This window comes from Wasmannia auropunctata, unplaced genomic scaffold, assembly GCF_000956235.1.
Source record: "Wasmannia auropunctata unplaced genomic scaffold, wasmannia.A_1.0 LD335294.1, whole genome shotgun sequence".
Lineage (NCBI taxonomy): Eukaryota > Metazoa > Arthropoda > Insecta > Hymenoptera > Formicidae > Wasmannia > Wasmannia auropunctata.
Genome location: NW_012027596.1, coordinates 61,877 through 75,132, shown reverse-complemented (window position 1 = coordinate 75,132; position 13,256 = coordinate 61,877). Strand labels below are relative to the sequence as shown.

General features: G+C 28.9%; 1 protein-coding gene across 2 annotated transcripts; it reads right to left on the bottom strand.

Annotated features, from left to right (window-relative positions):
* Window positions 1-2,835: 2,835 nt before the first annotated feature.
* Window positions 2,836-8,092, bottom strand: LOC105457303 (protein yellow-like). Of its 2 annotated transcripts, none has more exons than XM_011701910.1 (3): window positions 7,849-8,092; window positions 5,216-6,094; window positions 2,836-4,653 (listed from the first exon to the last, which is right to left on the bottom strand). In XM_011701910.1, exons 2-3 carry the CDS (start codon window positions 5,983-5,985, stop codon window positions 4,131-4,133), a joined length of 1,293 nt encoding a protein of 430 aa, XP_011700212.1. In that variant the 5' UTR covers window positions 5,986-6,094; window positions 7,849-8,092; the 3' UTR covers window positions 2,836-4,130. The 2 variants fall into 2 exon arrangements, with proteins under 2 accessions (XP_011700212.1, XP_011700211.1); XM_011701909.1 differs by having other exon boundaries at window positions 7,962-8,092.
* Window positions 8,093-13,256: the final 5,164 nt, after the last annotated feature.

The window sequence follows — 13,256 nt, the reverse complement described above, 5'->3', positions numbered from 1 at the left end:
ATAATGTTTCTAAGTGATCACTGTGCTTACAATAAAGTTTAGTCAGAGCCGTTTAATTTGATATTATATTTATTAGATCTATCTCTGTTAGTTTACGAGATAAAAAGGAGTGACCACTTATACGGGGACACTCTGTATATGTATACCTATATATACACTGTATATACGACATTGTTTTAATTGTTTAATTATATAGCGTGTTATCTATTGAACTTAAAATGTTTGAAATGTTCTATATATTATAAAAATAATATAATATTAATGTTAAATGCCTATTATGTGTGTATGTGTGCGTTATATTTCAGTGATAGTGAATAAATGGCGCGCGCGAAGCGCTTTGTTTTGTTCTAGTGCTATAAAAGGAAACTGAAAGGATGGAAGAGACGGCTTCCCACAATTATCCTTGCAATGTTCTGTTCCACTTTTATGCGAGGATGCACTGTGTACGCACTAGCTATGTACGCACGCACGAATGTTTTAGTGACTGCAATGCTCTTTCGTAAACCCAAACCACCGTCATTCAGGGATTGAAAAGATAACTGAAAACATAGACCGCGTCTACGTAATTTCTATTCGTCCGAGAGATTCGCACAATGCACTCATTAGCCAGATTTGGTGATGAAGATCTCGTACACAGTTTTCATTCTGAGGAAAGTGTCGCTTATTAATGCTGCTAACACACGCGGCCTTATTTACAATGTAATGAATTGAATCCCCAGAGAGAAAAACGAGGCGTGACTCATTCGATAAAAATGCATGAAACATTCCATCGGCGAACAGCATAACGATGTGGTTTAGAGTATGTTTATGTACTTGACTACAGAATAAAACAAGGACGACGTTTTATGTAATAAATATTTTATTTGGAATTTTCCTTGTACTGAATTTCCATTAATAATAATAATAATAATAATCACTATAATAATATTAAGATAACAATAATAATAATAAATGATTTTATAATCTTAATAATGATAATAATATTAATAAATATTTTATACATACATACATAGAGATTTAACATGAATTAAATAATGAGTTGATCAACCCTATAGTGAAAAAATTATTATATCTTATATCTTTAAGAATTTTTTATATATTAAATATACAAAGATTTCTAAAAAATACTTCAAATTTTTTCTGATTTGTAAATTTTTTTAGAAATTATAGAATGAGAAATCTTAAAAATTTTAGAATATTTCAGAATTCACAAATATAAAGTAAAATTCTAAAAAAAATGTAGTTTTCCTCAGTAAAATTCTAAAAAATATTTCAATACATATAAAAAATTACAAAATTTTTTTTTAGTTATAAAATTATTATAAATTTTGAAAAATTATATAAAGAATTCTCAGAAAAATTTCCACTAGGAAAATAAATATTTTTTAAGAATCTAAAAAATGTTAAAATATATATCGACTGAAATGTTATATATATATTAATATTAATATTGATATATTATAAATAGATTTACACAACAAATCTTTTCCATTTACATTTTTATTAGCATCTTTCTACGATAAGTATCATAGGTGATGCCGTAATATTTATAAGTAGGTATATATAGTGTCGAATGAACGAACAAACAGAGAATGCGAATTTTTACTGTCAAAATTCAAATGGCATATAATAAAACGCAAACAAAACGTTCGTCAGCATTTGATTCATATTTGAAGCGATTAAAACGTTACATCAAGGAAAATTCGTGCACAAAGTTAACGGGAATGTAATGCATTCATTGTTCGCTTTTAATTCATTCGTGGTGTTATCGACAATATCTTCTATCTTCCTTTTTATTTCTTTTTCTTTTTTGTCAAACTAGTAATTATAATAAAACTTGCGATATCACTGCATTTTTCGGTAATTTTACATTCACCTTACGTGATAAATGCTGAATTTGAAAGAATGTAAATGTTTAAAATAAACAGAAAAATGTATCAACAACGAACATAATTGCGAACGCTGACACCATTCACATTCATTGCTCATTCGCTCAACATATGTATGTACCCATCTTACGATAAACAGCTAACAGCTGTGTAATTGAAATAAAACTGCGTTTTCTAATATGTTTGTAAATTCGCGTTTCCTTTGATCCTCGAAATCATGATGTTTGGATCAATTTGAATCACGCGCTTTGATCATTTAGACTTAAAACGAAATTAAAATAATTGACAGAAATAATCAAAAAAGTTTAACAAAAAATCTTCAATTAACTCTTAAGTGTACATTTTGGTACACAAATTCAAAATTTAATCTTGAATATAAAAAACACAATTTTTTGTTAATAGAATAATTATTTAATTGTAAAAATATCTGTGAAAATCATTTTAAATATTACTTTAATATAGTTAATTTTCAAACTGTTTAAAATATTTATAATCATACAATATATTTGAATTTTATTTTAAATCTTTATTGCATTTTCAAGTATTTCCTCTATTCTAAATTTTCTCATTTTTATTTTAATGGTACATGAGCTGCTTGAAAATGTTGTACATGCAATTGGTTTAAAATTTAACATAAAACATAAGTGAAAAACAGAAGCTATCATATTTCATAGTTTCAAATAGTCATGATTATATAGAAATTGTGATTGTGAGTAATGAAAGAGCAAAGTGTAAAAAGTTCAGTTTAGAGAAAACAACTCTCTCAGTAAGCAAACTGTGCATAATGTGGCAGCAAATTTGATCAAAAATTGATAGTAAATTGGTATTAACTGCGTCCGCATTAAACTCGGCAAAGCCTGCAGATATAATCTGACTCGTAAATTCTGTTTTATGTCTTACATCAATCTGTATCAAACTGTGTAGCAAATATATAAAAATCTGTTGATTTCTGCTATCATATTTTATTATATTAATAAATTTTGCTATATTTTTGTTAGTAAGTTTTGCAAATAGCATTGTTATAGGTAACTGTATTAAATCTGTATTTTGTCGATAAAATTTGAAGCAGGTACATTGCAGAATCTGTCTCGACAAATTTCCCAGACAATACGTGTGTTCAAAATTGAGACATAAGACGCCTTAAAGGCATCATTTAAGATGTCTTCAAGACGTCTTATGTCCTAATTTTGGATATGTGCTGTCTACGTTGGCTGTCGCGCGCGCGTGTGTGTATGTGTAAGGAAAGAGGTGTATAGAAAGTTGATTTAGATTAGCGAAAACTTACATACTGTCATGTAAAAGACTGTAGGTGATTATTTTTATATCATTGTCAAAATTAAAAATTTTGTACATAATTAAAAGATCAGAAAACATTTTTATGCTATTATCTATCATAAAGTTCAACCTCTATTGTCAATTATTATTATTAATTGTGACAAATTATTATCAATTATATTGATATAACAAAAAATGTTTCTCAATATTTGCCACTAAATTTTCAGAACACAGTACTATATGACACGAAGCCATAATCATCAATGATATTATTGATGATCTTATTTTGAAATAATTTTTCTAGCTGTTGTTTCAATGGAATTGATTAAGATGAGAATTGAATAATTATGAGAATTGAAGTTTTACTTAAAATAAAAGAAAATTATATAACATACACAAATTTAAGAAGCTTTGGAATAAATAATATCAATATTTAATAGGTGAAGATGATTTGATAAATCTAAGCTAGATTTTAAAAAAGAAAAAAATCATTTTGATTCAGATAAATATTTAGTTTCATATTCAATTCCAATCTGAATTCATATTATTATTTTTCGATATTTTGACAGTAATAATTTAAATCGTATATATTACGGTACATTTCTATTAAATAATAATTTTAATAAATTTATATTTGATAATAATATGAGATTATATCTAATGATCTTTCAAATCATATAAAAAGTTTTTTTTATTTTGGCAATGATATAAGAGTAATCAATCACACTTTTATATCATAAATTATATCTCTCATAATGTTAGCCTGAGTTAGATTTTTTTCGTTACTTCAATTCCTAAATAATGTCAGATCTTCTTCATTACAACAAATTTGTCATTATTTCTAAATAAGCCGTAAAAAAACAACACATTAAAGAGTTAATATGATCGATTGTTTTAACATGGGTTCGTAAATTTTTTCTTGGGGTATGCAATGTACATAGAACTTTTAACAAGATCGTAAAACGGTTATTTCACTATAAGTATCAAAATGGTAGATAATAGCACGGCAAATGCAAGTCTGACGGAATCAGCACCAGCGGTGAAATCCGGTAATTCGGGTACCGTGCTGTTTTCGTAATATTGATAACTCTTAACGCCTACGCGTGATCGAATGAGACGGTAGTTCGGCTCATTGATATCAATGCGATTGTTTAAGAAATTTTGCAGCATATTGATGACGCACCAAAAATTGCCGTCTTCGTCAAAGGCAAAACTGTCGGGCCATTGTGTCAATACGTGATCGCGCGATATAATTCGTTGACCTACGGTGAAGGATGGTGTATTCTTGGTATCCCACATAGCGATGGCGTCGTCGGCCAGTAGACCAAAATAAAGTACGCCAGTGGATGACATTGTCATGCCATCCGTCTGTGAATTCTTCCGTCCAAGTTCCTTCACATATTGATCGATATTCGTTGCGTTATTCTTCAAAGCAGATGTCGGAATCGAGTATAGATGGAAAGAAGACAAAGGAGAATAATAAACTTGCCTGAAACATATTCGTTTGTCGTTTGTTAGAAGATTTTACATAAACATGAAATTTCGATATAGGAAAATGTTAAAAATATACAATAATAAAGTCAGTAATAGTGGATTTTAATAACTTCAATTTTACTATGAGAACTTATTTTAAAAGATAAGATCTTATAGAGAAGATGATTAGGAAGGCAAGTGAATAAAATCGAATAAAAAAAGAAAAGAAAGCAGAATGTTATTGCTAGCTTGGATATAGTTATGTCTTTGTTTCTTTGAAATTGCATATAATAATATTCTTTATTTTATGGAAATATTGTTATTCCCGTAAAGTGACGTTTTCTTCTTACAGTTTCTTTACTTTTTGTTTAAATCGTATGTATTGCAATTCATTTATATTATTTAATTTGCTATTTGATCATGAATGAAAGACAGAGCATGCAATATTTTCCTTTTGTAGATGTATTATTAATATAAGAACAGAGAATGAGAAAAAACTTTGTATTAACAAGATATTTAGACCCCATGGTTTTATGAAAGGAAATCAGGATATTTTATGAAAAAAATACTGAAGATACCTGTCGCGACTACTCGCTGGTGAAAGTGCTATGCCATCCACGTGCACTGGATGGATTACATGTGTCTTTGCTACCATGAATCCGACCGCCTCTGATTTTGCCTTCATAGACTCGTGTCGGACCTTCCAGGAATTGTTATCTCTTAAAGAATACACAATGATGCCGGGATCGGTAGTACTAGTATCAGTGATGTATGCCATGCCGCCGTCCTCGTGATCGAGAACAATGTCATTAAGGTATGCATCTTTGCGGCGAGTTACGTGCTCGGGGAACTGATAAGTACGAAGAATCTTATTGTTGTCCTCGAGATCGAGAATGACAAGACGCGGCGAGCAGTCGGCTTTCGATTCTCTGAGAGACGTGGGTCGACCAGTATCAAGTATCCACATGCGACCCTTAGGATCAATCTCTATGCTGTGGACCAGTTGGAATGCCGTGCAGTCACTCAGTTTCTGCATATCCCAATTGGGGAAGGGCTCCAATTTAGGTGCCGTGTTACCGTTCGGTTTCGCCGACGTAACGCCCAGCGTTACCGGTACGCCGTCTTTCCATCGCGGTAATGTTAGATACATTTTATCCTTCCAGAATTTCACAGTGGTAATAAAGTTGTTCGCCGGTATGTATTCACCACGCATTACAGCATATTGTCGATCTTCGTCCGATGGCCATTGGAAGTCAATCGTCTTCCATTCAAAGATTACTTGAAACGGCTCGTGGCATAAAACTACAGTGATTAAAAAGGCCAGCAGCATCAATCGCTCCATCATCATTAAAGTCAATAATAAGTCTTTGATATCCGAATATCACTACAGTTTATATCTTTCCTCCCTCCCTTCGTCGCAGATCCGATGCTACGCACCGCGTAGTTTTAGTTTGTTTCTGGGAATTGAGTAAGATGTGATTGATATGTAGAGAGAGAAACTTCGGCAATATTAAAATAGTTCGTTTATTTTTAATTATTCTAAACAAATATAGAATTTTAATGTAAGAATTTTACGATACTTTTCTTTGTAGTTTGAATTTAAAAATGATAATTATTAATTACCAACATTAACAAAAATAAATTAGACAAAAAAATAAATAAATTTCTAGAATACTTTGAAAGTCTTATTGTTACAAACTTGTTTTCTCAAGTGTATACCAAGTGAACCTCGATATTTATTTATACCCCGAAAATATTTATATAATTATGTAACAAAATCTTGTAAAAAATTTGTATTCTGCAATTATATATAGATATATTTACAAAAATAGATGAAATAGTACGGATCTTTTATAAAATATTGATAACTATTTGTGCATCTTATTTCAAAATATATCGACAAAACAGTAATGATATGGCGAACTATCTTAACGGCAGATTTGCCAAATTAAATTTGAAAAGAAATTTTCCAATAATTGGTAAAATTTTAAAAGAAGAATTAAACAGTAAATATTTAATTAACTTAATAATTAAAATACAAATATTATGTCTGAGAATACTACAAATATTGCTGTATTATATTATGACAAATATTAAAGATTGTGATTTTATGTTTGTAAGTATTGCATTAATTATAACATATTTAATTTCAAATTAGATTTGTCTAATTTTTGACAAATATCATTTAGAAATTTTATTCTGATAAAATGTTGCGTTATGACAAATCATCATAGCGCAATTATTACGAAATTTTTCTCATGATGTCCTTATTATGCAATATTTTCACAATATTTATATCGAGGTAACAATTGCTATCATTGACATTATAAAGTTCAAATCAAAAGAACTGAGATTTATATTTATATAAATGTAACTCATTAATATGATTGTAGCTTGTGTGTGTGTGTGTGTGCGCGGGGTGTGTGTATGTCTTTTTATGGAAAAATTAATTCATTAAAATTAATTCCCTCTAGGTATGTAGAACGTGATACACAAAACACACATATAAAAATATTTCAAAAATTGAGTTTATAGAATACTAAAATGGTTGAAAAATATTTTTTATAAATATAATTATTTATTTTAATTTACGATAACTGAGAATTTTATTCATTTAGCACACATAAATCAACATTAAAAAAAATAAAATGATTTTATATAAATAATCTTGTTAAAATATCAATTTATACAGCGTGTCTTTATTATAAATTAAATCTTGAATTTATATTATGTACACTGATGTAAGTTGGAAAATTTGTGTCATATTTAACATATTTCACATGTTCTAAACGATTCACTTAAATTTTTGTGTTAATTTAACATAAGATGAATATGTTAGGAAGTAACACAAATATTGTATTAAAAAATTAACACAAAAAATGTAACACTGACACAATTTGTAAACAAACTGTGGAAGCATATTTTTTCAATAAAATTAACCATTTTTGGTATGTTAAATTAACACGTATTTTATTCACGTATGTTAGAATTTACGTTTTAAAGCAAATTATAATTTTTATGTTATTTGTTCACTTATAAATTGTGTTATTTTGACACTAAGAAATGTTAAATATCGATTTAACACAAAATATTTAAATAACATATAATCACATTATGTTAAATTAACTTGAATATGTTAAAAATGTCTACACAAAATTTTAACAAACAAGTGAGTGGACCGTTTCTAACATAAATACAAAATATTTTTTACTATGTATTTCTTCTTGCGTATCAATTTATAAAAAAAATAATGATAAAGTCGCAGGGTGTAATATCATCACAAAGAGCGCGTAACCGCGGAACAAGTTGCCAGTCTTCGCTTACTTCTCGATGAAGTTTATTTTCGTACGCAGGTCAATCCGCGTGCCGAGATTTTATATATCAAGTGTAACGTGCCGAATGATCGCGCGACGACGATCACGATTTGACTAACGAGAGATGCGCGGCACCGCCAACCGCCACTGCCGCGGCTGCCACCACGCCAACGACGATGACGACGACGACGACGACGACGACAACGACAATGACAACGAGGATGGCGACGATGCTTCGGGAGACGGTCTCCTACCCGTTCAAAGTGTGTATTTACATGCGGCCGGAGACGAGGGGAAGATGTGTAGTTACTCCAAGCTTACGCAGATGACCAAGTGACGCAGAGATGCGAATTGCCGCGCTCTGCTGAACCGCGCCATAAATTTTCGGTCCAGTGATGTAATCCCGTAAAAATAGGCGATCTTGCATTAACTTTGCTGTTTTTGGATAAATAATTGCAAAAACAATTGCTTTAGTTTTTCTTTATTATTGTCCAGATATTGTACAATCTGCATGATGATTTATTTATTGTTGTCAACGAAATCGGAATTAAAATTAATAAAAATATCGAAAGTTATCGAAACATCGATAAAATTGAAAAAACTAAAATAGCTATTAAAATGTTTACCCATTCTACAGCTTGTACTGATAAAAAATAAAACTTGTAAAAACTATATATTTATAAGATAAATATATACATACATACCATAAAATATGTTTAATCCGAAATTAAGGAATGCAAATAAGTGAAAGTTATGTGAAAATTTATGATTGTGTAATATTGTTCATACACGTTACTTTCCCTTACTTTTAGAATATAAAATCTCCTTGTTTGCGACGAAGAATCTTAATATTATGCCATCATTGTTTTGTGAAATAAACATTAATAAAATTAATCTTGATCTCTTTAACACTTTATTACTATGAAGCAGTCAAAATGATTAGTTTGTAAGTTTTTATCATATATGAATCTGTAATGTGCCTTTTCTAAAATTTTTCGTGATTTTTGTTGCAATACGTAAATGATTAAATTAATCAATGAAAGTAAATGGACAACATTTTAACATTTATTATAATATTTAAAAAATGAGTAAAATGATTTTATATCCATGGTCTATAAGTCATTAAAAAATATTGTTTATAACTTTTTAATCATATAAAAAACGAAAAAAAGTTTTTTAATGAATTCACATTTAAGAAGAACTATCAAAATATATGTAAAAATTTATATACTATTTAAAAAATGGAGGTTTTTTGGAAGAATCAGCAACTCTACTTTGTCACTTAAAAAGATTATATATCAGATTATAATTGTGCACAATAAAAGAGTGAATTTACAGTCTTTCCGCCAGCAATCTGTGCGGATGACTTAACTCCACCTGCTTGTCTCGGAGTTATCGTTTCAGAGGAGTCTTAAAAACATACGCGTCTGTGTCGTCGCCGAAAATATTGCCTTGAGCCCTGTATGCAACGCTTGACGTGACTCCCATGCAAATTTACTCGCGCGCACATGATGCACATTAACGTACATGTGCGATCGCCGTTGCAGCTATACCGTAGATATTTTTGAGTGTTGCATCAACGCCACGCAATGTTGCTACAGCGCGGAACAACAGAACTGTTACGCAAGATGGTACATGTGTCTCCTTCTCTCTCCGTTTTTTCATGCTGTGAATCAGACGCGTATACACGATGCATAGTGTCTCTATACGCAATGACGATTTCTCTATATTATGATTCGCCGCGACGTCAAGGCCGAAACGAGGAAACACACCCAGAAGAGCTATGTCACAGTAGATTTACACAGAATTGCAGTACAGCACGCATACAGCGCGCAAAAACGTATAATTTACAAGTATATTGGATTAATACATTAAAAACTTTTTGTCTGTTGAATTTTATGTGGCATAAGCAAAGAATGTATAGATATAGAATGTTTCAAAACAACCAAATATTCTTATATTGATTAACTTTTTGGCCAATTTAGAATCTTTTCTTCATGAAAATACTAACTAAAAATATATCGATCTTGTTTGAAATTATTGTTATATACACGCTAGCCTTTCAATACGTTTCTTTTTATAAATATTAATTACGCAATAAATATTACCACAGTCTCAGTGGTCAAATCAGATAAAACACTCGCTCTGGATAGGTTCGAAAGGTTCTAAGAACCTGGCTGAGATAATATTTTTTGCAATAAGTTGTTTACAGTATTTTAGGATGCTACTAGCATTATCATCGAATGAAGATCAATTTAATAGTATGCGATATTATTTCAATTATGATTGCGTTTTTAAATACTGACAGTAACCAGAGCTCTGTTTAAACGTGTACGGTAGCTGAAATTTAAATTTTTAAAAATTAAAAATATTATTGAGTAAACCGACATTTAGCCTCAACCAAATTTGACTTTTTTTTCTCCTCATTATTTATTGTATTAAAAATTAATTTAAATTAAATTAAAAGTTAAATTTTTAAAAAGCGTTATTTATATTAAATTAATATAAATTAAATATAATATGTAATTAATATAATTGTTATATAAAATGTAATCATTTGAAATCAGATAATTCTAAACAAAGAAACACTTACAATATGTACTACCGAATAAAGGCAATTTTTTATTTGTAAAACAAGTTTATATAAAATATTAAAGGACTATATTATTTTTATTTGATTTTTAATACAAAAAACGTTTTTTTCTTTAATTAAGAAAAATTAACTAATAATAATAGATACATAATACATTATACATAAGAAAAATTACACAAGAAACATAGATATAAAGATCGTGATTATTAAATATCGATATTAATAATTATTATAGAAGAATATCTGTATATTACATAATATTTAAATAAAATTTTAATTAATGAAACAATAGCTTTTAACATTTCTTTTTTTCTTTCTTTTTGAAACTCGAGAGAAATGCACTAACAAGATTATAGTCATGTTGTTATGATTATGTGGGCTTTTTCTAATGGCCTAATGTTTAAAATTTTATTTAAATAAGATAACTATTGATGTGTAAAAATAACAAAAATTTAACTTAGCAAAAAAGTTTTAATGTTATAAAATAATTAGTTGGAATTAAAAGTTAATTCAAATTTTTTAAAATTAACTAAAAGTTAATTTACTTAATTAAATTAATTAATTAACTAAATTAAATTAAATTAAAAGTTATTAATTAACTTTATTACTTAATTTTTAACTAATTAACTAGTTATTATCCAACCTTGATACATTATAATATATGTATATGTGATATACATAAAGATAAAAACGTAAAATAATAATTTATTGATAATCGATGGAAAATTGTAATTGTTGTTAATATATAAATGTTAATTGATGTCTTTAGCATTTTATTATTTTTATTACTTTAATAAGATTACAGTATCTAGTAGGTTACTCACCTATTAAGAACATATATTATGCAAAAACTAAAATTGGAAATCCAAGAGCTCTGTTATTATTTCAGAGGCTCGCGTTTGTTAAATGCAATTCTTTCTACATGTACGACGTAATAAATAGCTATTAAGCCAGATAAAGGTCAGCATTTGATTTATTCATTCAACATCGATCAGTTGCGATCTCCGGTTCGTCGATTTAGTCCTAAAAAACACAATATGTTCTTTTTATCTAGCTCTTTCGTTCTCGGTGCTGTTCCTAATTTACTGGAGCGACTAGCTGGTGCTTTTCAAATGGCGATGCTATTTTGAGCGACATCGCAAGCATACGTCGATTTTAGTAGGCCACTGGGAAACGGAAGCGGAGCCTTTGCCCTATATACACATGCCACATTCATGCTTGCTAAATCAGCCTGACTTATTCTAGCGATGGTACTAGTTCATCCTAATCGTGTGTTCGATCGCTTACTCTAGAAAGAAATATGTGCCCCCCTTCCCCCTCGCAATATCCATTTACCACCCGCGGTTTCTTGGAAAAGTAACGCTTATTTCTTTCAAGAGATAAAGTTTATCGATCTAGGGTTATTGTTCATCAATTTGACTGATTTGCCTGATTCGACTGATTTGATTGCAGTTCGCGCCTTTCTTACGTCATAGGGACACGCCTTTGTTGATTCAAATGATAATAAGCCGTGAACCATAACTTAACTTTTGACGTTAAATAACTAAGCGTTATATTTTTATTAGTTGTATTGTTATTGATTGTAAAATTGTTCATTTTAATTTAATTTAATTTTTTAATTGAAACACTCAAGACCTTACTAATTGTAAGTAATTATCAAATTATTGAACTATCAACGAATCAAATATAATATATCTGAAGAATACTATTTCTTAGGTTAAGATTATATACACATTTTAGTACAAGTAATAATTATTGATAATATAATTATAGTTATTTCGAAATACGATATCGTAAAATTTATTATTACTACTGTTATTATTATTACTATTATGTAATTTACTATTTATTATTGAAATTTAATATTACGGGAAAATTGTACTTCTTAAAATATTTTATGTATTTAATTAATAAATAAAATATAAGCTATGAGCCAGAGCTGGATATTTAATGCTCTAATATGGTGAGTTAAAATACATAAATAATATAATAATATATTCCTAACATTGAGAATGATCTAGATTTAAACGTGTATTTATTATATTATTTATGTACTTTGACTCACGATATTAGAGCATTAAATACTCAGCTCTGGCTCATAGCCCATATTTTATTTAATAATTTTATGTTATATTTTTCATTTAGTACTAATTTAAACGTTAATATAGGAATTTAAGCTTTAGCTTCTTACCTCTTGCAAAGCACAAATTAATTTATCATAAATCTTTTTATAACATAGTGTAAAAAATATGATTTACCTAAGTAAGGAACTCCTAAATTATATCTATCGGAAAACACACTATCTTCTTTGGCAATGATAAATTTATGAATAGAAATAATAAAAAACATATAATAGAGAAAAAGTTTATACACATGCCCTTAAGACTATTCTCCTTTAAAATAAGGGACTCACACAAGGTACACAATAGCTACAGCATAGAGAAAATTATTCAAGCATCTTGACTCCCTTTGGATCACTTTCCACTCAAAAACTAAACCGGAAATAAAATAAATATAAATAATAAAATAATAAAAAAACAAAATTTATTTTATTATTTTATTATTTATATTTATTTTATTTCCGGTCTAGTTTTGGGATGGAAAGTGATCCAAAGGGAGTCAAGATGCTTGGATAATTTTCTATATGCTGTAGCTATTGTGCACCTTGTGTGGATCCTTTGTAAAAGGTTTACGGATTTTCTTCGTGTTTTG